Raw genomic sequence first — 27,179 nt, forward strand, 5'->3', positions numbered from 1 at the left:
CTTCAGAGGAAGCCTTTGTGCCAAGTTAGAGGGAAAAATGTTGATAAGGCTTTAGCGTCTGAAACCAAAACTAGTTCAGCAACCTTTCTGGAAGCTTATCCGATTTTCCCATTGAGATATCAGAAAATACACCACTGTCACACCTAGTCATGGCATTTCAAATTCCAAGATGAACATGATATGAAATACATCAGTATTTAGGGGGAAAACAGGAAGGTAATGTCATTTTATAACTGCTGTATAGGTGAGAGTAGAGGAAATAGACAATGGGTTAAGATAGAGGGAGGAGGAGAATTTGTGTTGTTGTCTCACTCTCTGCTGGATGAGGGCGTGTTTGTGCTCCAGCTCCCTCTTCTCCATGGCAGAGTCAATGACCAGCTGATCCAGCTACATAGAGCAGAAGAAAACCAGGGAGATCAGCAGGATTAAAGACACTTGGAAACACAGAAAAAACATTTTTTGCAAACAAATCCGCTTAATTTTTTTAAAAATAATTTACTTTTTTATTGGCATTCAGCAACACATGTAACATGTACATCCATTTCAATCATTAGGCACAGAGCATCAGCATGAATGTCCTTTTTTTAGGAATAAAAGAACATAAATTAAAAAAAAACATAAATATGAACATGTAAGGAGTGAGGTATGGTTATTACTACACACAGCCTATTTTCTAGAGTAGACAGAGTCAAAGTCTGGCCTGTGTAGTCTCAAATGCTCTCTTATCCCTAATGTATGTGATTAAGCAGTTTTATGAGCCCTACCCATTTTATTTTAGTCGTAAATATATTTTAATTATCTTGTAAAATGTGCATCAGTGTTTGTTCACTAAATGATAAAGGAATGGCAATAATTCTTTAGGATTAGAAAATGTTGTCACAACTCATATTTCAAGAGGCTAAACTTGGTTTGACACTCCAGCTTTAAGAGTGTCAACCATACTACTGCTCCAACATCTGGTTAATAGAGTGACACTGACAAGATGAATGCACAATAGTTTGATTAGTCCAGTGTGTATTATTTGTGTGCACATTTGTTCTTTTGTGTATGTGTATTTCAGGTTTTCTTGTTTTGTCTTACTTGTGCAGCCAGTTTTTTCATATATGGGTCAATCTCATCCAAGATGTTGAAGCCCTGTTGGAAAAGAGTGTGCTGGGCACGCATGAAGGACAGCATCTGCAGGAGACACACCGGAAGAAATTATTTTTAATCCTTTTCCCACAGGGGCTCTACATATTTTTCAAACACATACTGAATACATACAACTATAGTCAGACATCAATGTGAAATTCATTAATGGAGATAACTCAAGGTTACTCACTGCATCCAGGATTTCAAACTTCTTCTTGGCCTGAAGAACATTAATCTACCAAAAACAAAAAGGAAAAGATAAATGCAGATTCTCTTTTTGATTAATGGTATTTTTTTATTGACTCAGTCAATATAATAATAAGTGCAGCCTCCCTGCATTTTGGAGTGTTTAAAAAAAAAAGTTTTATTTGGGCTCAGCAGTTGTTGAGTGTCAGCGCCACCTACTGGACAACACTGGTAATATAATGTGGAGGTTGTGCCTCTGTGTTTCACCTGTAGTACATAGTCCAAGGCCAGGTGCCTAAAGGCCTTTCGGCTGAGGATGAGGGCCTGTGTGGCTTCCTCAGCCTCATGGACCTTGTTCCTGGGTGCCTGGGCATTCTTCACCTGAGCCAGCTCCATGTCCTCACGCACCCGGTCAAACTGCTTCTTGGTGTCCTTGAACTTGCGCACATCCCTGGTGGAGAACTGGAAATGATCAAATACTGTCCACTCTGTGGTGTGCATGAGATGAATAACAATCATTGAATCTTTGAATCAGAAAGTCAGAATATATCTGCCTTGATTTTTTTTTTTTTTTACAATTTCTTTATCTTTCGCATATATATATAATGGTTTCAAGGCATATGCTGAATTTGGATTGCACAAAATTGACAAACCAAGTATGGCTCTTTCTTTGCTATCAGCACTTCATTATTGCAACTGCAATTCACATTTAAGACATTTATATCTTGGGTTTGATAGACTGCTCAAGTTTTACAGGTCACCTCTCTTAAGAGGGAAAAACAGTCACTAGTCCCAAAAGTACTTGTTGTGTCTAGAATTTCCATCTTCATTAATGCACCATTAGTTTCCCAGATGTACAAACTATTTATTTTGGCAGCTGGATGAAGTTCCTTAAAGAAGGGTCATAACTATACTTACTCTTTAATGAATGTGTGAAGCTGTTGCTTGATCGACCTCTGAGCCTGGTCAAACAAAATCTGTGGACAAAGAGGGAAAGAGGAGTGGAAACATGAGTTATTTAATAAAATAAAAGTCACAGTTAAAGAATTTGCACCAACTATTAAATCAAGATAAATATATACAGTATGGTATTTTTGAATGGCACTCAAAATATCTGTATGAATAGTTCAAATATGTAGTTGCAACTTCTGACCACAAGATGGAAATATAAAACCTTCCATTTTATTAGTGTAACAGATGATGCAGTAAGCACACGCACGCACGCACGCGCACACACACACACACACACACACACACACACACAAAACCTTAACCATAACCAATTAACGTCTAACTCTAACCTTAACCAGGACTTCAGTAAATGACGTTTTCCCTCATTAGGACTAGCTTTGGTCCCCAGAGGACTACTGGCCATGACAAGGTTGGTGTTTATACCAGAAAAGGTCCCAGTGACACACGAACGCACACAGACATACACACACACACACACACGCAGGCAGGCATTCAGCTGCTGCTTCAACAGATTTTTAGCCCTACAGGTTTGCAGATTTCTCTTCTTGTTAACCATGAGACTCCCATTCCTCTTCCTTCGCTTCTTCTTTCTCTCTCTCTCTCCACCTTCGCAAGGATTTTTCTTTCATTTACATATTTGTGCTCCTCATTTGTGTGCGTCTCTTGTTGATTCTTCATGTGCATGGACAACATGAATGCCTCGACGTATACCTCAATACACAACCAAAACATATATGTAAAGATGCACACACATACACATACACATACACACATGGACTCACACAGCAATGCCATCGGATTAGATTCTGATAACCTCATTGTTTTATTCAAAGATAACCTCATTGTATACAGCAATCACTGTTCGCAGCCTGTGGATTAAAATTTCTATATCCTTAGTTTTTAAACATACACATTGAGCATTACAGGGTAAGGCTATTTGTGTGTCTGTGTGTTTGCAAATGTGTAAGCCTTGTCCATGTTCCTGCAGAGCCTGGTGATATCACAGGCTGGTTCTGCATTTCTTTCTTCAGCAGTTCACAAATATGTACTCTGATTGTGGGAATATAAACCATGTGTTACTCCCCTGTAACTGCAGAGCTTTAAAACATCTTTTCAGAGGACTGCTACAGTGTGTTGGGCATCATGTTGGGGACCTGACCTTCTACTCCTTTTTTACATGTGAGTGCACCTGCACTTATTTTAAGGGTTTGTATACACGACATGAGACTTTATTTTAAAGACACTGTAATGTAATATGTTTTAAAGAATACTCCAGTGATTAATTACTGAACTTCCATAAATGCAACTCCACCTCAAAAATGAATTCGATTAGGGGTTTTAGTGGTAGTAGTAGCAGTACCCCTCATGAGGTGATGAGTAACCTAAGTTTCCTGTTTAAAATCTGAAATGTCCTTTTAATATGCAGAGGATGAAGTTAAAATATTATCCAAATTCAACCTTTCACAACTTATGCAGTCCTCGGCCTGAAGAAACAAATATTATTTTCTGTTTTAGACCAATCATGTCAACATGTAACAAAAATATTATTTGATGATTTAATACTACACTTCTCAATACGGAGAAGGGTTGCTTCTGTTTCCACAGTTCAGAAAAATGGCAAACAGCAATGCATACCGGATTAACTCCTCTTTCATTTTCATTTTTGTTTCTTATATCTACTGGAATTATGCTCAATGTGTCATGGGAAAGTAGACAAGTTGAGCTTTAAAGGTTTGGTTCTTTCCATGGTGGTGTGACTCATCCGCCACTTCCATGACATGGAATTCATTCGCAGAAAAAGACCTAAATCAGTTGCATCAGAAAGACTAATCCAAATGCTCCAACCAAACCTTTTCTGGATTACCCAGTTGATGACCCAACCAACCTACAGTATGTCCCAACACATGCCCCAACACACTCATCATCAAATATCTGACAGTATTTTTTTATTACAAACGTATCAGTCATCTTTCTTGCATGCGCAATAACGGCTGCAAAGCAAATTAGCAAACCAGTAAATTAGCTTTCTGCAGGTTCACCTACACCAGTAAAAGTTGCATTATGTTGCCACTACAAAAATCTGTTCAAATCCCCTATGATATGATTATAATCTCTTATAATTTGGGGTGGGATTTGTATGATTGAAAGTAAACACATCTGCTTATCATGGTATGTAGCAGCTGATACTTTCTCCTGTTTGAATGGCTTCTTTTGTGACTGAGGGGAGGCTGAGAACATACAGAATTGGGCACTAGTGGGTGGTCGAACAAAGACAGATTTCCTTTCACCAAGTCTTTTTCCTCCCCTCCCGCCATCCCTCCATTCATACGGTTTGCCAGACAAGCTATTAGTGTAATTCCTGGGTGTTAGAGTGGAGGAGCGGGACGCCTGTGGTGAAGGGTAAGTGAGGGAGGGGATAGGGGAGGATAGATGGGAAGGCGGAGGAAGGGCAGAGGAAAAGAAACAAAACAAAAAAACCATAACACAGAAAAGGCTAAACTGTCTGGATTATTATGGTAATGGCCTACTGCATGTGAAGAGGCTGAAAAATAACAACAGAAAACAGAAAATGAGTTTGAAGAAGACTGGACATTGCAGCTGATGGATCCTATCTAGTGTTCAGCACTTTGATTTGATTTGAAAAGCTTGGGGTTAAACTGGCTTGACCCTTGTGGAGTGAAACAGATTCAGGGGAGGAGGAGAGCACGAATGAAGAAAATAAGAAAAAGAATAAGACAGATTAAGACAGGATTTATATTATTTTTTATATTGTGGTCAGTGTGCTTGTGTCTTGCTGGTCAAACAATAAACAATGTGTGAATGCCCTTCAACTGCTGAAGTTCATTTGTGCTGTATAATAAAGTATAGTTGTTTAAATGTATGTACCTCCCCCTCAAAGATTAAAGAAAAAACTGAATAAAGTCTGGAAGGAATCATATGACATATAGTCCCCCTTCCAAGGCAGTGAGTAGTTTGATAAAAGAAGAGATGTGGTAGTGGAATTGTAAACACAAAAAGCGGAAAATAAGATTCTCTGATAAGGTCAAAGCACAATATATAGGTGAGCAGCGAAAGATAAGAGTTGCTGATATGTGCCTCTGATGTAGCTACAGCAAACCAGTCTGCAGCACACACAAGTCACAGTTTAGGAAAAAGAGTTTCTAAGCTAGAAATATAATTTTAAATATCACAATTTTCTGACAAATAATCGGATACATATTTTAGAGATGACCGTTTTTTAATCCTCATGTCAAATAAATAAATGAGACAATACCAAGCTTTATGATTGTTGTGTTCTGCTGCTACTGTACCTATTCATCATTTCCTTTGTTCTTGCTCCTTTTCAGCACACATAGGCATGCAAACACCTCAAAACACCACACGCTCTCACATAGGGTAGTTATCATCAGAATAAAGTGTGATGAAAGAACCTTGTGCTTGTAACTATAAAAGTTATTTACTTCTATGCATTTAAAATGTCGTAATATCCCTTTAGATACAGAATTGCCTTTGGGCTTCTCAAACCTGTAGTGGCAATCTCAGCAAATTCCAAGTGAAAGAAATGTCTTACTCACACTTACTCATGAGGAGAACTCACTCCAGAGTCATATTAATAAAAATGTGTACGTATGTATGTATGTATGCGTGTGTGCGTGTGTGTGTGTGTGTGTGTGTGTGTGTGTGTGTGTGTGTGTGTGTGCACACGTGCGTGTTGTAGGTGTATGAAAGTTTGTGCATTTGTACACATATGGTGAAGCATGTGGTTTGAATCAGACACACGCATGTGCTCTGGCCTGTGTGGACAGATTCACCGTCACAGAGTGAGGTCACAGTTAAATTGTGTATGCGTGTGTGTGTGTGTGTGTGTGTGTGTGTGTGTGTGTGTGTGTGTGCGGGTGCATGCATGTTGTGTAATACTGGGCCCAAGAGGCACTGGATGTCTGAAAGACGTTAACATGCCAAAAGGACCGGGGCGTGTCCAAACACCACTCTACCTTGACCTCTTGCCTGTGGCTAAAACAAACGTGTGTGTGTGTGTGTGCATATGTGTAAAACTGTCTTACCATGTGGTAGTTGACGATCTCCTGGAGGCTTTCTCCACACTTTTCAAGGCATTCCTGCAGTTTAGTGTGACAACATGGACACACACACACACACACACACACACACGCACACACACACAACGTAAGTACACGACCCTAACATAAACTTCATTTTCACATAAATAACACTAAATCCCTAAATGTCTCAGTGTATACTGCACTGTTCACGACAGATCTTCTGAATCTACACTTGGTATGAAATATATTTCAGATTTATAGTTATGTCTCTATTACTTTACCCTGAAGCTACCAAGGCGACACCAGTACTAACAGGAAATGTAGTCCAAATGTTTTTCTAAAAGAAAACCATAAAGCAAGTTTCCGATCTCCCTGTGCTTCCAGCCATGTAAACTCTCAGCGTAAACATCTCCTGTCTGCATGTGGTCACATCTCTCATGCTTTCAACAGGCGGACGACTCTGTGTCTGGACAGTACTGTTTATACTGCTCTACTATAATGATTCATGTGGGGAATCAGTAGAATGTCCTCGTAGAGGGTTGAGATAGATAGCAGTCATTTTGTTGAGGAGGTGACCCTGAGTTCTGTGGCATTTGTATGTTTCTGACTCAAATGCAAGACAGTGTTGCTCCTACTCACCGATATCGCCTCCTCTTTTTTGCACTGCTGGGACAGGTCCTTAATGCCGTTCACAAAGAGCTTGTTGGCGCTGACGTAGGCCCTGCCTGCCTCGATCATCCCACTGCACAGCTTCACCAGCTAGAGGGAGCAAAAATAAAAATCATCACTTTAAATACCCAACAAGAACCATGTCTATTTAAAGACAATGCGACACAGAGATATTAATAGTCACAGTGATTATGTAAATCAAACAAAGCTTATGCAGAATCTAAGAGGACACTCAAATTTAGAATAATCCTCATGTCTGTATCGAGGCCAGTGCAGGCATTATTGAAGCAGGTGGAAGTGAGTATTTTTCAGGCATTTTATTAAAGCTGATAATTGAATAAGATGATCAGGGGAAGGTGGCTTTATAATCTCTGTACACTATACAGACTTTTGGCATGCAAATACAACTCAAAACTATCTGAAATCAGTCCCTTCATTCACTTACAAGTCCCCATATAATAGACTTGGCATCATCTAATAATGGAATCCCAAGGTTAATAATTTTACTTGATAGTAAAAGTGGTGTAAATGCTCTGGATGAACTTTTTTTTTTATTATTGTGAGATTTATTGTGAAATTTTGAATTAACAAATGTTGCATGTAAGAAGAAACTAGCATTAAACATTGAAATCACTGTGTTAAAGGATGAGGCTGGTGATTTTCTGTATTTTTCTTATTGTCAAGAAATCCAAACCAACAATGAGCTCATCCTGCTTACAAATATTGTGTGTGTATCTAAAGCCTGATATACCTCATTCCTTTGTGCTCTGTTGTTGACCAAAATCCATTAAAAACATGTCAGTGAGCCACACCGTTGCACTGGGTGACATGGCTATGGTAGTTTTTTATAAGAAATGGCTTCAAAGCCTATTAACAGCAATCACGTTTTAAGTCTTGGGAGAGAAGTTCCTTGAACGATAGACATCAGTGTGCATGTGTGGGAATGCAGCTTAATTTGCAGAACTTCTCTAGCTTGTTGTGTTGAATATAACAATCTCTTGACTTTGTGTGTCACTGTAAATTTGTCAAAGAACTTCAGTACAGTGCAGTGCAGTACAGTCGCGTGGCTATACAGTTAAAATGAGCCTAAAACTGAGAATAGGCTGATAATCATTCACTCTCAACTGATGAAAGATCCTGTATGTCACTTCACATGAATGTTATTAGTTTTGTAACTTCATTCTAATAAATAGTTTTAAAAGATATTAAAAGTGTCACTTACAGCTGAAAAAGTTGCATGTGTATTTGTGTTGTGGTGGGGATGGGGATGGGAATGGGGGTGCCATGATTTAAAAAAAACGATTTGGGAACCACTGCTATGTAGTGCGTAAATTTCACAATGAGAATTGAGGCAGTCAAATTAAATGGCAGAGAGGTACTGGGTGCACTAGTGAGCAGTGAGTGATATTGGACACAGCCTACAGGAGCAAAAATCTAATTGTTAACATGTATATTACCAGGTGCAGACAGTTCACAGCGATGGTATGCACTCTATTAAAAACCACATGAACTGGCAACCATTACACTTTCCCACTTTACGAGTAATATGATAAGCTACAGAGTGGTACACTGTCATTACCACTGTACTGACGCAGCTGTGTGTGCTGCAAAGTCAGAGCGAACAGTATGTGTGTGCGTGTTGGTGCGGGGTTTGGGGGGTGTGCAAAAGAGAGGGTGCAGTAACCTTTAATTATCTCATTTGGTGCAGGAGTTCCCAAGGCTGACGCTGTATGAGTGTGGTTTACTGGGTGGTTGACAAAGTCCTTTACTCTGTACAGGCCAGAGATGAGAAACTAGTGGGTGAGGACAGATAGCTGCACAATCTATGACAGCCTGGCTAAAAACTAACAGTTGAGAAGTAAATTGATGAAATGAGCTTCAAAATGCACAGATTTGCAAAATTTAGAAATGTGTATACAATGTGTAGTTGCCTGATGTGTACCATGCTTTACACATTCAAGTGTACATGATTGACACTGTTATGAATTCACACAAAAGACAAGCAGTATGATTCCTGCCCTGCTGCTGCTGCTCACAGGCTGATCTGACAACATCTGTCAACAAATTGGCTGATATGGGGAATCTGATCTGATGGTGTGCTGGGTTGAGCCCCCGTGGGTATGAGCACAGCCATTACCAGCACAGTACATGTGTCAGGATTTGTTGATAAATTGGCCAGAATCCACTTGGAGTCCAAATGCCACATCTGGTCCCATATGACAGACCTCACCAAGTTTATTTACCGAAACAATTACAGTGTCTTATAGAGCCTCTGCTAGTCAATGAGGTGTGTGATGGGCATTTAAAAAAAAAATTAAAACATTAACATTTATAAAACTACACTCAGCAATAAAATCAGATAACACAGAGTAACCCTACATGTTGTTCACCCCAATACAAGAGTGAGCTGAAAAATCACACTGGCCAGAGCAGTCAGCATTACTGCAGGCAGGTTCGGCTGTCCTCAGTCTCAGACATTTTCTCTTCTAAGAGGGAGTGTGTGTGTGTGTGTGTGTGTGTGTGTGTGTGTGTGTGTGTGTGAGACAGGGTGGGGGCATACACATTAGTTTGAGATGCCGGTTAGCTCACTAATTTAAGACTGGAGGGCAGGCAGTACTACAGTAGACTATATGAACTCATTGATGAACCACAGATTAACTGCAGCTTTAAATAAATGTCTCAGTCAACCAAATAAGCACTCCATCACTTTAACAGACAGAGTTGTGAAGACTGAAGACTATTTTTATTACCCACAGGCTGCACATGATGGACTGTGTACTTGTAAGTGACCTGTCTTGATATCTATTGTTTATGTGAAGAAACAAAGTGTTTAAAGCAGGAATGCAACACATAAAAAAGGGTAATTCTGTAAAAACAAAAAACAAAAAAAAAACAGAGTGGGTTGGAGATCGAAGTAGAAAGCAAGTGTGGTCATCACTTAACTACATCACTTAACATGATCTCATCCAGCAAATGCTCTCTAACTAAAACTCTATTAGTTTATCTACAAAGGCATTGTCTGAGCTCATAGAGTCCTCGGAGACAGTTCAATTCAGTCCTGCTAGTCAACCACACTTGGAGCCATGTTTATGAGCAATAACGTGTGACAATGATGCACTAATTTATACCCATTATCCAGTGTGCCTTTCACCATTTTAACTAAGATTTGTAATGATGATTTTAAAAGGTAAGTGCAGCTAATCCATATACTTTTTACCACCTGCTGCTCTGCAAGTATGATATAAAACTCTGACAGACTGCTAGTACTGTGACAAGTGAATATCAATTTAAGTGTCTACTTAAATTGGTAAAATGCCCTACTGTAATAATAATAGAGGTATAATACATTGCAGGGTAACCAAAACATGAAAAATTTTCCCACAGTACAGTGGGTTGTTGTTAAAGAGGTAAATGAGCCTGTTTTTTCCATATCATATAAACACTAAGGATTAATAGTGTAGTGAATGGTGGTTGCATTACATGGAGAATTTTCTTTGGTATAGCATGTCAAACCAAGACATCTCATATCCAGATAACAGAGGACTGCTGTGACTGATGCTTCAATACTGCAGAATATAAAGCTGCCTCTGTGACATTAATCAGTGTTTGCTTAGCCTCAACGTGCACCAGCATCAGTGTGTGAGAATGTGTGTGTGTTATTTAGCAATGCATAAACCTATTGGATATAATAAGTCATGCCTGCACTGTTTTCCTGCTTTGAATAGCCTTGACATTTAACCAACAGAGAATGAGAGAAAGACAGACTGATACAAAGATGGAAATAGATACAGAGGGGTCTCTGCTCAGTTTCACAGTCTAGAAAGTGATCAACATCTGACATGTGGTGGCATTTTTGATTCAAACAACATGAATCAAACCCTGAACATCTCTCTTTTATTTTCATAGTCTTGGACCATACCTTGTCGAGCTTTGCCTCGATTTCCACCACGTCTGTCTCCACATCGTCAATGCCAGCCCTGAAGAGAGAACAAACACAGTTCAGTCAGAGTAATGCCAGACTGCAAAAAAACAGCAAGACTGCAATTTCTGAGAAGAGGAACCACACATTGAGCTGAAAACCATTAAAGTCACAGTCAGAACAAGATTCAAAGGGAGGAATTATTGCATTAGCGGTAAGCCACAATGTCACAATGACTAATAAAAAAATAACCAGATATTTTATTATTGAAGTTTTAATGAATGTTAGCAAACTTTAAAAGAAAAATGACACAAAGGGAATAAAATGGGAGTGGTAGATGAAGCCATGACTTAAAGAAGAAAGTAAAAAAAAAACATGAAAAAAATATGATGTAAAATCATATGAATATATTACTTTTTGCCATTTTGTGTATTCAAACAGGAGCCACAACATCTAAGCATTAACAGTATTTTATCCCTGCTGCAAATTAAGCAGCAATCAGTCACCATACATCACAGTTGCACAGACTTGATCATTAATCCTGATGACCAGATCGACAAAGGCATCACTCTGGAAGATTAGCGACCACAGTCGAGCGGCAAAATCAATGAATGACATCATGCAGAGACACAGACCATCACTTAACTATCCATAAGATAATAAAAAAGAGCAGCAGCAACACAGAGGGTTTCAGATTTGTTGGCAGCGACTCAGCAATTACCAAAATACAATAAAGTAATCCTGGTTTTTAAAAATGTTTTAATCTACAGTAGATTAAATATGAAGATAATGGGACATAACAGCCCACAGTGGGGCATGTATATGTCAGGTGGTTTGGGTGGGTGAAAAGCCTTTACCATCCAACCCCTAGAGGGACTTCTACCATTAGAGTGCAAGCGCACATTTATAGGGTCAGTTGTTATGGCAACTCCTTTACTGTATATAGGCTGCAAAGGTTGCACTGGGTCCTTACTCTGGTTATGTCAAAATGAATTTCTTATTCATCTGACACACAACAAAATAGCTCACTAGACTAAAAAGTAAGTACGTAAAAGTGTGACAGTACACAGAATGCTGCCGCAAGCACATGTGTCAAAACTTGTGTCTATTTCCAAGAAACAACATCAGCTGGAGCTTGTTTGGAAGGCGTCTCAACGTCACACCCAGCATGTGTTGTAACATGTCGACCGTAACACTGGAACCCTGGAAGACAATGATCTCACCATAAAATCACAACCCCGCCCTGATCTTCAACTTTTTTTACACCCTAAAACTTCCTGACAGCTGATATTATATATCACAGGAGAAATACTTTACAGAGCTGGGACCTGTAGAGCAAGTTCAACTTTTGGCTCTATTTGGGCGAGTTGGCTCGGATAAACTGTCCTGGATAAACTGTGTCACGGATAGTGTTAGTATTGTTTGCTATTAAGTTGGACGAATTTATAATGCACATAAAACATTTTAAAGTAATGGCAGACTTTTCTGCTACTGAAGCAAAGAGTGTAAAATCATTGATGAGATCTATGCGACCCAAATATTGCATTTCCAATCATGGAAGCCAATTAACAGTTTTGTTTTTCTAATAAAAAAAACAATCTTTCGTTTTTATATCCAAATATCATCACACAATTGTCTCATGTTGGTCTGAGCTGCAGTGATGGAATCAGAGTGTGAAATCATCTTCATGGTGGGTATAAAATACACTTTGCACAAGCAAAATGAAGCTAAAATCATCATCATTATGTGATTAGAGTCAAACAATCTCTCTGGCTTCTTATACTGGAAAACCGGAGTTAAACCCAAAGCATAAAGCTAAAACAAACTGGCTAACCTACTAATCTCAGCTCAGAGTACAGGCCACTGGAGGAAGAACATGTAAACAACTGTAAAATGTAAGCAACATGCCTGTCCTATTTGGTCTGTTTCTACTTTAGAGGGGAAGTGCACAGTAACTGGCTGGGATGTCAATCAGCAACGTTAGCACCTGCTCCAGAGAACAACATTCCTAGAATTCCTTTCTGCTTGTAAGCTTTTCTTTTACAATGCTTGGAAATGTTCAGCTAATTCTTGATTTGAGCCTTTCTTGCACTTGCCTTCATCCAGAAAACACACTGTTTATACAGATTACACTTTGCTCCACCACAACATGAGAGTGACACAGCAAGCAGGCATGTGTGTGTGGTCTACGCAGAGGTTTGATTTTTATTGTTTCACAGAGAGTGAGAAAGCTGAAAAACAGAGGCGATGAGAGCACAGGCTTTTCATTAAGCTGTCTGCGTAATTTGTTGCACTTGATTATTGTTGCTGCAAAATTTTCTGGCATCTGGCAAAATCCATCATACTGTCATTCTGCTCTTTTACCACATGTCAATTAGAAAAACAACACTACACACACACTCCGCTCCCAAGTATTTAGTCAAACCCAACAGCATCATGTTCTCTATTAAGTCACTCAGTCTGCACCCGACACATTCAATGTCAAACAGCTGTTCAATTTAGAGGATAAACTCATTACAAGCATGTCATGTCTTGGCCAGGCCACACTGCCAATAAATACTGAGTGACATCTGATGACAAGGAAGAACAAATGACATTTGATACAGCACCACCAGCAGCAGATTCTCTGATGATCAAACCAAGGTTTTCAACCACAGTAATTCAGATAATGATGATGACGATGAGGATCATTGTGGATTGTGTGCTTTGTGTTGCAGGTTAGATGTAAATGTTTAATATAGTTGTTTTCCAGTATGTATGTCTATTTGTGATTGTCAGTTCTGTCAAGTGAAGTACCAAAAGCAGCTCTGCAGAGGCAAATGTGTGTGTTTGAGAGGATGCATGACATTGTGAATGTCTTTTTGTCCTCACTTGCCTCATCAGTACCCCTGCAGTGTACACTATCTCAGCTATTAATGTGTTTCCTATAAGTGAGTACACCAGAGAGTTATGGGATTAAAGTGAAATGGAGTAAGATTGACTCCCAAGGAGGATTATGGGTAATGCTGCAAGACACAACAGCTGAATGAAAATGTCAGTGAAGAGAGGACGAAGATGACATACAAGTTTGTGTTTTAAAATCTGATCTTGATGACACCTGTTTCCTATGTGTGTGTATTTACACATGGGAGGAACATCCTAAAGCTGCTCAGATGACAATGATGATGATGATGATGATGGTGCAGCCTACAAACCCAGTCAGGAAGGGGGATGGGCTCATCCTTGTTGCCAGTGGAAACATACTGTACTGGATCTGACATCACTACTGATGGGGGAAGGGAATCTCACGTGCACTAGCTCCACATGCACTCACATCAGCCCCAACATACATCCACAGTGCACACAGTCTATTCTTGTCCACCATGCTGTGTGTGTACTCTAGCGTGAGGCTTGCGTGGCTATCCTCTCTCATCTCTTCACACGAGAGCTATACGCACATGCACACGCACACACACACACACACACTCACACACACACACACTATACAGACTTGCATTAATGTCCTGGAGACTTACCTTAACTCTAACCCTGACCTTAACCACTGACCCAAAAACTAGTCCTAAGTCTAAAATGTGTCCCCAAAAGTAGCCTATGACAGACCACACACACATGTGACATGGCTTCAAGCCTACAGACATATCTAAGCCTCCCATGTCGATGTGTCACATGGCATCACATCGACATCAGCATCACTTCAAGGACCAGAAGGACGGCAGCAGAGGGAACATATATATATATATATATATATATATATATATATATATATATATATATATATATATATATATATACACACATACATACATATTAAAGAAATCATACAATCCCTGCATCTTTAATCTTGTATTATTTGTAAGATAACTCAGCATGCCAAGCTGTGATGGCCAATGACCTCAATTTTCTACTGACATCAGGTGGACGGAAAGCAAATCTACCATCTAGCAAATACATGTGTAGTCTACACACACATACAGACAACTGTAAATAATCAAATGAAACAGACAGAATATGACACACACACACACACACACACACTGACCCAGAAACCTACTAAAGACACGATTTGATGAGAAAACTCCTGTCCTGCTAGGACACAAGCCAAAACCTGGTGTAAAACATTCAATCTGCTAAATTAATTCCATTCACACAAACGGGTACCAGATTCTCTGCTACACAAAGAACATACAGTAAACAAGTCATTGGGTTCATTTCTCTCTGTGTGAACAATTGTTTGCTGACAGCTGGAGCAATTATCTACACTAATGTTTTCATGCCTCAAAGATGCAATGAGCGGAAAACAATAAATACAGTTACTTAAAAGGATGGCCATGCATGTTTTACTGTTGTAATAACAGCTTAAGGTTGTCTTATAGACATACATCCATGTTTAATAGAACACAGCCCTCGTGGGTTCATTAGACACCATTATACATGACATCACTGAAAACATGTCAGATATGACAGACAGCAGCAATGGGGGATATGAAGATGTATGAAAATTTGTCAACTGCTGTATTTGTTATACTATGGTAGCTCTATTGGCCATTGTGGGATATATTGCAGTAAGCGATAAGCAGGAATACTTTAAAATAACATGCATTTATAGTATATATCATCTTAGTATCAATGTGATTAAGTACCACGTACTATATTTAACTGACTGCAGTTAAAATATATACATATTCAATGATAGAGGATTTTATCCATATCACTCAGTTCTTGCACACAGCATCATAAAATACATTAAACGTAACCAACTAAAATAAATTAACTTCAAGCTTTTGAAGAGTAATGTAAACCTGGAACATTTGACAACAGTCTCATTATTGTTGCTTGTACATGTGCGCACACTCTCTCTCTCTCTCACACACACACACACACACACACACACACGCAGACTCTGTACGTTCTCATTTATTCATAATATATCTACACTTTCACCATCATCCATCCACAAGTTGCACACAGATGGCACATACACAGACAAACACACTCATCAAAATATACTCTTCCCAGAATTCCAAGTAGGGAGAGCTCCATGGCAACCGTTCATTGACCCCAATCACTATGGCAACAGGCATCATCATTACACATGCTTTTTTTTACTGACCAATTTCCTCTTTGTCTGATGTGTCTGTCCTTGCACATCTCCTTTTCTTCTCAGTTCACCCCATTTTCCAAAAATGCCCATCTCCCCCTGATACTACGTTCTTACCAGACTTCTCCTCCTCTTGAAATAAAATCTGTCAAAATAGAGCAACCTGCTGATACAATCTTCATCACAGACCAGGCCAGTGCATTACAGTGGTGAGTAAGAGGTTGCAGTGTGGCTTTGTGGTGTAGATCTGCAGTGCATGCTGCTATAGACAAAGTGCTCTTGAGTAGCTTGCTGATACTAAAAGCTACAAAGACTCTGTGGTTAGTCCTGCTGCTCACTGCAAAATTATAATTACAGTAAGTAATTTCCTCTTTATTTTGTCTTAAAATTAGTAAAACATCTGCAAGTGTTTACATTAGTTTACTTATATTAATAAAACTGGTTTCAAATATTTATTTTATGATGCGATGCATAATTCCCCATGCCTCTACATACCATCACTTGTAAGTAATTAATTTATAAATATGAAACTACAATGAAAATATAATATCTTTCTTTTGTTGTTGATTGCAGATTTTAACATCAAACAGTTGATCATTTTGCTTTGTCTGTGGACAGTGAGCAAACGCAGGTGGTTTTCGGGGTGGGGAAAGTAACTCTGGCCCATCCCTCATTTCTTTGTTCTTCCATCCTGAGCCATATTCATACCAGTCCCTATAGTGAAACATATTTTTATCAAACATGTACAGCTTTTACATTGTTCTTCTGCATCATCACATGGCTATCATATATTGAAATAATCTACTTTTTCTGTAATTTCCATTTTTTTCCATGACAGCCTTCTCCCCCAAAAAATCTTCTTTGTTTAAATTTGCCCACGCCTCCTTCTGTCCATCTGACAATCTGTCTGTCTGCCTGCTGTCTGTTTATAACCCTCCTTTATTAGATGCTGGCACGGAGCTGAGGACAGAGTGTGTTGTTATGTGTGTGAAAGAGGCTTCATACAAAGAGGACAAGAAATTAATTTGTGATTATGTATGCATGTATTTATCACAAAAAAACAAGGCAGTTTAAATCTACAGGGCTTGGTTTTCATGACCGAAAATGTGCAAAAATTTAAATCTGTGCATTCACACTTCAAAAATGCAACGTCTCAATAACACTAAATGCATGCACACCCATTCAGACTCAATTAAAAGAGCCTCCAGTAAATGATTCCTCACACATAAAACACACACTTGCCCTAACAGACTGCCTTTTCACACCAATAACAAGCTAAGCCGAACACTAGTATCTTATGTGTGCCTAACAAAGATGCCTTCACTGCTTCCCCTTGAACCCCCCTTCCGGCACACAACAAACATCACACTCATTCCATGAAAAAACATTTGACTGTGCTGATGGCTGACGAGACAAAGAGACCAAACATGATGCGGACAAAAAGAACAACCCTCACTTGTATCCTGTGTGTCGTATCCAAGCTTCAGTTTAAGAGTATTACGCACAAATGAGTTGAGTGAGACAGAGTAATGTGCTGATCCTGTGCTCGACAGCAAAACTCATCAAAACTGCAGCGCACATGTTTAACAGATAAAATTACACTTAAAGGAATAATTCAACATTTTGGGAAATATGCTTATTTGAGATTTAGCTGAGATAATCCACCTACCAGCACCTCTTAAGATCATAAATAAATACATTATATCTCCAGAGACCAGAACATGTCATTTTTACACTTCAGTTTACACTACTACTTTTCCTTTTATTAAATTTCTGGTCCTGAGCAAAGATCCACTTTCAGGACATAGAAATCATTTAATAATAATGGTGAGAAATACTGATGACGATTTCCCGGAGCCCATAGGTTGTCCTCATATTACTGTTTTTTTTTTCTTCTTCTGATCAACAGTCTGAATTATTTACGTTAAAATGACAACAGATAGAGAGAAAATTAGCAAATCTTCCCATTTCAGAAGTTGGAACAGTATTTTTTTTACTTTATAAGTACACAAGTAAACAATTCAAGTGAATCAATTTAAATTAAATCAGAATTAATTGAGGTTACTCACGACTAATTGTTTCAGCACAGAGCGAAGATGTTCAACGATAGTAAATGTCATGTGTAAATACTGAACTAGTAAATAGTGAATATTAATGCTCTGGAAGTCATTAAGACGTGAGTATACATTTTATAATGGCAAGGCATCTGTTAGAGATATCAAACGTTTACAGGATCTTATGAGCAGTGACGGATAATTGACAACAGCGGTACTGAGAACACAGTTAACACAATGCACATTTGTCTGTGCAGTAGATATATAAATCAACATAGCATCGCCACAAACACACTTTAAGAGAGAAGATACAGTTTCTCTGGTTCCCACCAGCTGTCAGACCACCTGCCTGCTGGCCTCACTAAGCTGAACATTAGTTTATAAATGTGATGAGTCAAGCAGCCGTTCTGTACAGCTCTTTCTATAAACACGACACACTTATAAATATTTCTGCTAGAGTAGTCAGGGATGTGGAAACGTCATTATATCATTCCAGAGTACATTCCAGCAACAGGCCAACAGGAAGTGTGTTGGACGCTTCAGAGTGCGAAGCAGGCAGAAATAATTTCCCTCCAATGTATTGTAACCGCAACTCAAGCCAGGTGGAACTGCTCTTTCTTGGAAAATACATCATTTTCTCTCCTTTCTTGCCAAGAGAAGGAGGGCAGAAATTGAAACAGGGAAAGAAACTCAGTGACTGCTTTCCACAGGAGGCCACTCTTCTGACTTTAAGAAATGCAAAGTGAGTTACATCATCATCAAATGACAGTTATTGTTCTGCCGCCAGAATGTCTTCAACCTGCATGAGAGAAAGAAAGGGAGGGTCGTAAAATAATGCACCCGTGGTCTGCTCGTGATCCGCAAAACTCAAAAATGTCCAGGATAAACAGAAAGTATACGCATGCACACACACACAGCTGGCTGCTTACCTCCTGCTGATCCTAATGTTTATCCCAACAGTGCATTAAATAGGCAGGAAAAAATTCCTGTGCATTTTCAGCTTTAACAATTCTGATCACCATTCTGTTGTTCGTGTTGTGGTGTTTTGTGCTCATTTCTTCTGCATCCTCACAGAAGGAGGTAATAGCTACAGCAAAAAAGTGGTTTGTTTTTTTCCAGTTTCAATGAATTCATTGTTAGCAGGTCATTTGTTATAAATATTGCAAGAGAGGAACTGAAGAAAAGATGCAACCACAAGGTGATTACAGGCGCTTATTGCAATTTGACCAATCCTCAAACCTCTGACATACCATCCAGATAAGCTACCTGATATACAAGTTTTAAATTTAACATAAGACAGCACAAGTTAGGCCAACCCAGCCTTGTCCCCTCTGTCCCAGTGGAGAGAAGCTATGGCCTGGGAGGAGCTGGGAGTTCTGGTGTTGAACCATTTAGGGCTCGAGGGCACATTTTATCATGCTCCACTCACACTCAGAGGAATGTGCGCACTCCCCACATACTGTAAATGACTGTTCTCAATGCACTCAATTAGAGGTTTAAGGAATAGTTGGAAAACAGATGGATGGATAGTCAAACAGCAACACAGACATTGAAGTGGTGTTGCATCTACGACTCTGATCAAAATTATGAAAGATTGTGATTAGTTTGGGCCCAAAGGACGGAAAGGAGCAGGAAACCAAAAAGGACAGCAAAAAAAAAAAGGGACCGCCTGCTCATCCTAAACTCTGACCTCCTTAACCTTTGCTGAGGGCCCAGTGGATAATGAGCAGCAGCCGTCACGCACTCCGACGCAGCCTGCATGAGAAACGCAGGGGAGGAAGAAGACCCCCTGTGGTGTTTAAGCACTTGTTCCCAGGACTACTTTGCTTCTGTGTCCTCTTTGCATCCATCCCACCCACAGCCATCTGATAGCGAGGGATGCCAGAAGGAGTGGTAGAGTGTTGAACTGGGATAGAAACACATTGAATACAAAACCAACATCCAGACAGACACTGGCTGCAAAAGGGTGAGGGGAAACAACTCATAATACACCAGAAGAATGCACAAAGAGTTGAACAGCCAACAGTGACTTGTTTTATATCTATCATCTGTGTATTCGTCTGGGAGGGAATGAATGCAGGCAAAATGTGATATACTGTACTATATAAGACACAAAAAACTGTATGTAGAAGATACCCATTGGCAATTGTACACATAGAACAAACTGCTCAGTCAGGCCGATGATCTAGAGAAGAACAGTATCAGTATACAGTTCAGTATGGCTTTGGCTCAACTGAGAGATTGTTGTTGAGGCATGAATTTATGTTACTGTGTATTTTGAATCACATCTTTACATTGGGGGAATTGGTTCTTGGTTTGTAAGTTATTTTACAAAAGAACATGTCCATACTCATTGGCACAGGAGAAATCATCACTGCCATTATCAGTTTCTTCTCTAAAAAAAAACCATACTTAATATTCTCACTATACAGTGATGACTCTACACTGGAAGTCAGCCGATATTATGATGCTGTGATGACTAAGCCGGCTATATTTCACAACCCCCACATGCCTAGAGCTGAGAGCCAGAAAGAGAAAGTAAAATCTGTATGAAAGTGCATGTTATCCTTAAGGATATTTCAGCCCTTTTCTTCCTCCAAAACAGTCTCTTTCAGGACACAGTGCATTAAGACAGCAGCTTGAGGTAATTTTCACTGAAAAAAACCCAAACCGTTGCAAACTTGACTCGTGATGATCAAAATGTACAAAAATTTGGATTCATGCCACCTCTACAAAGCATTTGTTAAATCTTGTGTTACTAAAAACAGAGGATGTTTTATACACCTGCTGTCAAAAGAAAAAAAAGAGTCTTTGCCACTTGTTCCTATCCAGTTTGTAACTTGTCCACACATGATTGAAGACACTTTAAAATAGACAGATATTAGCAGACTAATACAGAAGGACTCAAGGTTTACAGGTAAGCAAAATCTGCATTCCTACGGCTTTGCTTAGCACAAGGAGCCACTGTTCCCATTAACACAGCACAGAGTATGACTTCTATACTCAAGAATGTCTGGCACAGATAAGGATTACCTTTTGTTTCTGCCCTGAAACTTACACACTCTCACTCTCACACACACATACACGTATATGCATGTATGTACTGTATAAGCCAACATGAACATACATGCAGAGTATATTTCAATTACACAGGTATGACCTAATCACGTCATGTGCATGGACAAACATTGGATGCTCTGTGGTGACTGCAGGACAGCTGATATGTTTAGCTGTAATGTTGTTTAATACCAAATGCTGTTTTGTGGTACTGGACATTAAATTACTGTTATTGTTTTTCATCTCTCCATACTACTGTTTCATGACAACATTCATCAACTATGGTTCATGTTTCTAACACCTAAATGAAAGACATGTTATTGCTTTAGATTTACATTTGTGTCATTTTGACTTGATTTGACAGTTGAAAGAAGAAAGAAACTGGAAATACTGGGAAACAACATGTGACATATGGGACTCCTGCTTGATTCAAACAGCACAGTCACATTCAACCATCCACCAGTTACATTTTTTTTGTGTCCTTCACAGCCTGAAAGTTTAAATTGGTTAATAAAATCAAATTATTTGAGATTTCTAATAAAAACACAAAGATGCATTTGATTCAATTACATGGAAATGAGTCTAACTTTCACTGTGATTTCCAATCCTTCCAAGTGTTGAGATAATGTTTTTTTATAATCAACATTGCCCACCCTTTCTGACTTCATGCTGTTCAGTTATTGGGATTAGTGCACCAAGTCAGATATGAATAATGAGAGGATTTTTTGATTTAACTGGATTTTGTACTTGATCTGAGGCAGTAAAAATCTAATTCTCCAATGTTTTAATGCCCTGGTGTCTGATCGATGGAGCTGTAGCTAACATTTTTTCTGTTTTGGGGGCGAATTAGTAAGTAAATTCTCACACTAGATAGGTCATGGCCTAAGTAAGCAGACATGTTGAAGCAGTGTGTGGCAGTGTGTTAATATTAGATCAAACTCCTCTTCCTACAGCTGATGTAAAGATCTATGCTCTAATGTCTATTTTTAGGTGTGTGTGTGTGTGTGTGTAGGTGTATGCATGTGCATTTTTATATTTACAAGTGAAAGAGGAGATGCAGCTTTCAACCAGCTGTGAGCCAGAAGAAAGTGAGGTTTGCACAACAGCCTACTTTCCTCCTGTTATCTTTGGCAGCACTGACCGACTGAACATCAGCGGAATAAACCTCCTGCTGACACCACAGTCAGATCCGCCGAAAGAGGAAACAGCCTCACATTGACACTTTTATCCATCTAACAACAGTTCATCTGGTCCAAAAGCCAAAAAAAAAGGATGGCATTAAGCAATCAATTGATCATCTAACTTACGCAATTTGATCAGATCTTGGACAGAAAGCAACATGAGGTCTGGTTTTGGTTTTGGGGTTTAGCTGCAGTATGCTGCTGATATACTGTATTCAATATACAGGACAATTTTTTGTTTATTCCTTGAGGAACCTGGTCACTTAACATCATTTTAGGTTTATGTATGTGAGTGTCATAATGCCAGTAATAAGAAAAACCTTTTAAAATGATCTCACTGTGGCAAGTAAACCTCTGTCTCCTTCATTGTTAACATCTGACTTTTTTTCTTTACACACTACCACTGCATGATAGGTAGATGCTGATTTCAACAACAACAACAACAAGAAAAACTACTTCACCACTATTCAAGCTAAAATAAACTGTACTTTTTTGTGTCTTTATTAAAAGTAACTGTTGTACTGTTTGCTGGTTTATTCATGGCAGTATAGTGGCTCAGCATTTGCAGTTTCTTCACACAGAGCAAAGAACTGCAGAGGCCTGTACTACGAAGCTGGATTTTCTCTTATCGAGGTAACTTCAGGGTTTTCCGTCATAAATCACCATGGTAACTTAAGCAAATCTGAACTGTCAAACTAGTTCAGAAAAACTGTCATAAGTTTTATTTGATGTATTGATACTTGTTTGCCACAAAATGACTGTTCAGCGCAATTTTAAAAGTCACACAGAGCCAAATGTTTTCACTGAATGGCTATTCAATAAATCACTTACTCACATAATCCCCACCCAACACACACACACACACACACACACACACACACACACACACACACTATCTTGAGTGTGTGTGTGTGTGTGTGATGTAAGGAAGGAAATGGAATCTGCTGAATAGGCCACAAAGACAATCTGGGAATCACAGGACACAGAGCTCACAGACCAGACAGATTCAATTTGGGATAAACATTTATATATCTAATGAACACCAGGACAGGACCGCACAGCGATTTCCATTCCCGCTTTAAATTGAGATTGTTCCGTTTCTGTTGGCCTGATTTGGCAATTCATTCACTGCAAAGTACAGCTTGTAACACGGAATGGCGGAGTAAGGACACAGTAGAGTCGTTCTCGAGGGTTCTTTTACAGTTGAGGACAATTAGCAGATTTTCACATGCACTTATATGATGTATGTATAAAGTATTAAATGCATGGAAATGCAATAATGATGTGGTGGGAGAAAAGACAGACTGAGGGCATGGAAAGTGGAGGGAAGGTCTGGGGGTTGAGGGAGAATGAAGAGACAGGTTTACATTTACACAACGGGTGGTCTTGCGCAAGACCCCCGCACACCGAGACAGCTAGAGAAACAAAGCATGCAGGACACAGATCTCGGGTTTGGAACATTATGAAGTTGCAGTCAAGGAGCACATGTGTATGTGCACCTATGAATCCTATAGTGTCTCATAGTTGAGTTACTAAAACAGTGTTGGCATTTCTCAAAAAGGTGGAATCTGAGCAAAACACCAACTGCTCTGTTGTGATTGTTTCAAGGTTATCTTCCAGTACATTATGCTTCCCAATTTCCCAATGATAATAATAATACATAGTAAGTAATTATAATGATAGTTAATAGTAATAATTTCCTGAACACACCTACTGTATGTAACTGATTGTGGAGTAAATACAGCCAATATTGATAGACAGCTGATGAGATGAGTTGAGTCTTTAGTCCTTAAAGGTATAAACCTCAGTAAATTTATCAGTGGAAATTTAATTCTTCATATTTTTTCCTGTCCACAAATCTTTCAATTTCTAATACTCAGCACGTGCTGTGCCCTGAAAAGTCTCTCCATTTTCCTGATAATCTGCACCAAATGAGCAAATCACCAAATCACAGGAACCGTCCTCTTATCAGTTTCTTTCTAGAAAATAGTTAGGCACCTGACATCCTTGTTTGCTCTCTGTTCTTGTTGTTCTTCTCTCAGGTGATCATTGTATCAGCTGCCCTGACATATGACATGATATCAACATTCAAACTGTTCATCTTTTAACTGTGTGTAACCATTATAACACACATTGAATATTAAGAGAAAAGGGTGTAACGCTGGCCTTAAGGTGAGATCCATTATGCATTTCTAAATATGTTATAATGTTTTAAATCTGTTTCTTGATCTTGATTTTAGGCTGCCAACTCACACCTGGCCAGGGACAACAGATGAAAACTAGCCTTTGGGCTAATTCTGGCTTATTTACAGATATGTTTATTAATATGCACTGTCCTTGACAAATAAACTAACTAACTAAAACTAATAAGGGGTCATATTACAGTCTTGCACCATTTTTGAGGAGTTTAAATGAATTCTTCTATTTGATGCAAATAAAAAAGAATTTAAAAAACTGCTTAGCAGCAGTCAAAATGCAGCCTTAACTGCCCACGCTCAGAGATGGTTTCTTGCTCCTTTGTCCAATGTAAACTGCAAGTGGCAGTGACCATGAAACATTTAGTTCTGGTCGTTTCATATAGCGTGGAGCCTTAATCTCTTTTTACTCCAGGCCAAAATCTCCCTTACAGAACTTCCCTGTTCAGCCAGCTACATCTGTCTACTCTACAATGACAAATGCATGCACACACACACACACACACACACACACACACACACACACACACACACACACACACACACACACACACACACACACACACACACACACACACACACACACACACACACACACACACACACACACACACACCACACAGTAATTCCCAACATGACTCTACACCCACACACTAAAGCAATAGTATATTGAGCATGGTCATCCTTCCTTCCTGCTCCAAGACTTATTGTCCATTATCGACTGGTGACTGTTCCTCAGCTGTTCTGATTTTTCAGCTTGTATGTGATGGGCAATCCGTCGAACAAATGGAAGGAAGCATTCTCCATGAGAGAGAGTGCATGTGTGTGTGTGTGTGTGTGTGACTTTGTGGGGGTGGGAATGATGGGTCCAAGAAAGCGCGGGACTGCTGACACGGCAGATGGGAATGTTTTCATTTGGTTACGAGGAATTCCACAGAGATCTGAGGCAAAGATGCAGGCTGAATAATGTAAGGATGGGGAATGTGGACACAGAGTCCATCAGTTTCTAAGAGAGCAATCAGTGTTCCTGTCTCCTCTTGTGTTTCTATAGAAGACTACCATGTCAATCGCACTGCAGGGGTGTTTGGATACAGTTATAGGATCAGGGCTGATAGGCTGCCAAACACACAGTGAGCCTGTGTCAACGAAGGAATGATCAATTTATTTCTGTCTCAACATTCTGAGATTACAGAGAAACAACCAAGAAACTCAAACAAATCAGAAAAATGATTGTCTTTACTAAAGACCCTGGAAGTTAAAGTCTGTGGTCCAAAACTCTGATGCAATCCTCCTTCGCTTCCTCCACACAGTGTCACATACAGCCCTGGGCGACAGGAAAGTGGGTGGAGAAAGACAGAGAAGGAGTGTTAAAGAGGGCACAAGAGAAAAACAACAGATGAAGCTGAAAATAATAATAAAGATGTAAAGGAAAACTATAGCACTTGAGACTAAAAGAGCAGAACTAAAACAAAGCCAGAGCAAGTTGAGCCAAATCTGAACCAGCTGCTTAACTGGATCCCAGATGTGTGTTATTGAGAGTCAACACACGCCGTCTCTCATCCTAGTTTGCATGAGACCCCTACAAGCTAGAGTGAACCGCATAACTACTTCATTTGTCACCACAGGCACTCTATATCTGAGCAGCACCCCACCTTTCAATGTCCCATGCTGGACCCTGCTCTGTCCTCTTGCTGTCTTGTGGAGAGGTTGTTGGCAGTTTTTGTTTTTAATCATGTTTATGTGCTTGAATGTGCTTACAGCTTGCAATGAAACTCATGGAGAAAACAAATGTATCAATGTAAGAAATATCATGCAGGTTACCAGGACGATGACTCACTACAGTAACGATGGAGACCATTAATTCTTCCTGTTTCCTTCAAAACACCTCCTCTGAGTCCATTCCTCCATCTGTCCCTATGCTCCCACTCCTCTACATTATCTCCCCCATCCTGTCATCCATTTATCATGCCTCCAGCCACACAGCATTCTCTTCCTGCATCTTCTTACCACATCCAGTTTGAAAACCGACAGACAGACACTCAGGTAATCTAATAAAACTCAATCGACTTAGCTGCTGCAACCCTGACATTGATTCATATCCATCCCACATCCGCATTACCAATAATGGCTGGAAGGAGAGAAGTGAAGAAGAGGAGGTAAAAGTATTGAGAAAAGGACAGAAAACCTGTAAGATAGATGTCAAAAGAGAAAGAAAGGAAGATAAATGTGTGCAACTGCCACAGCGGAAGAGAAGTAAGACAAATGACTTCTCACTCTTTAACTCATTCTGTGTTTCTTTTTGACACTTAGTCAAACCAGTTGGGTTGTTTTTTGAAGGCGGGCAGGGTTCGGCAACACAAGATAATTCCCACATTGTGTTCGGACTCCACTTGTGGCTAGATGTCTCGTTTTACAGGAACACACGTTGGTTAGTCATACATACCAACGTCTGAGACATGGATTTCTTTACCTGACTCTTATTTAGATTCATACACAGACAAACAACCAAAGGATATTATTGTGTATGTGATGGACAGACAGCCTTGTGGAACCGACTTGTCCTGACACATTTCTGAGTTTTAACGTAAGTCACTTGAGCACAATGTAAACGATGAGGGCTGCAAACCCACTGCTTGTCTAAATTCAGTTTGATATT

At 39.4% G+C, this 27,179-nt stretch overlaps 1 protein-coding gene across 1 annotated transcript in view; it reads right to left on the minus strand.

Annotated features, from left to right (window-relative positions):
• LOC128355777 (arf-GAP with coiled-coil, ANK repeat and PH domain-containing protein 3-like) overlaps window positions 1-27,179 on the minus strand; it is a 54,712-nt gene that overhangs the window by 16,748 nt on the left and 10,785 nt on the right. The window contains exons 2-9 of the mRNA XM_053316125.1: window positions 10,939-10,996; window positions 6,990-7,109; window positions 6,354-6,407; window positions 2,236-2,294; window positions 1,585-1,768; window positions 1,322-1,366; window positions 1,081-1,176; window positions 313-387 (exon numbers count right to left, since the gene is read on the minus strand). Of these exons, the coding sequence (XP_053172100.1) occupies window positions 313-387; window positions 1,081-1,176; window positions 1,322-1,366; window positions 1,585-1,768; window positions 2,236-2,294; window positions 6,354-6,407; window positions 6,990-7,109; window positions 10,939-10,996 (691 nt within the window). The remainder of the gene's footprint in view (window positions 1-312; window positions 388-1,080; window positions 1,177-1,321; window positions 1,367-1,584; window positions 1,769-2,235; window positions 2,295-6,353; window positions 6,408-6,989; window positions 7,110-10,938; window positions 10,997-27,179) is intronic.

The sequence above is a fragment of the Scomber japonicus genome, chromosome 3 (genome assembly GCF_027409825.1).
Source record: "Scomber japonicus isolate fScoJap1 chromosome 3, fScoJap1.pri, whole genome shotgun sequence".
NCBI lineage: Eukaryota > Metazoa > Chordata > Actinopteri > Scombriformes > Scombridae > Scomber > Scomber japonicus.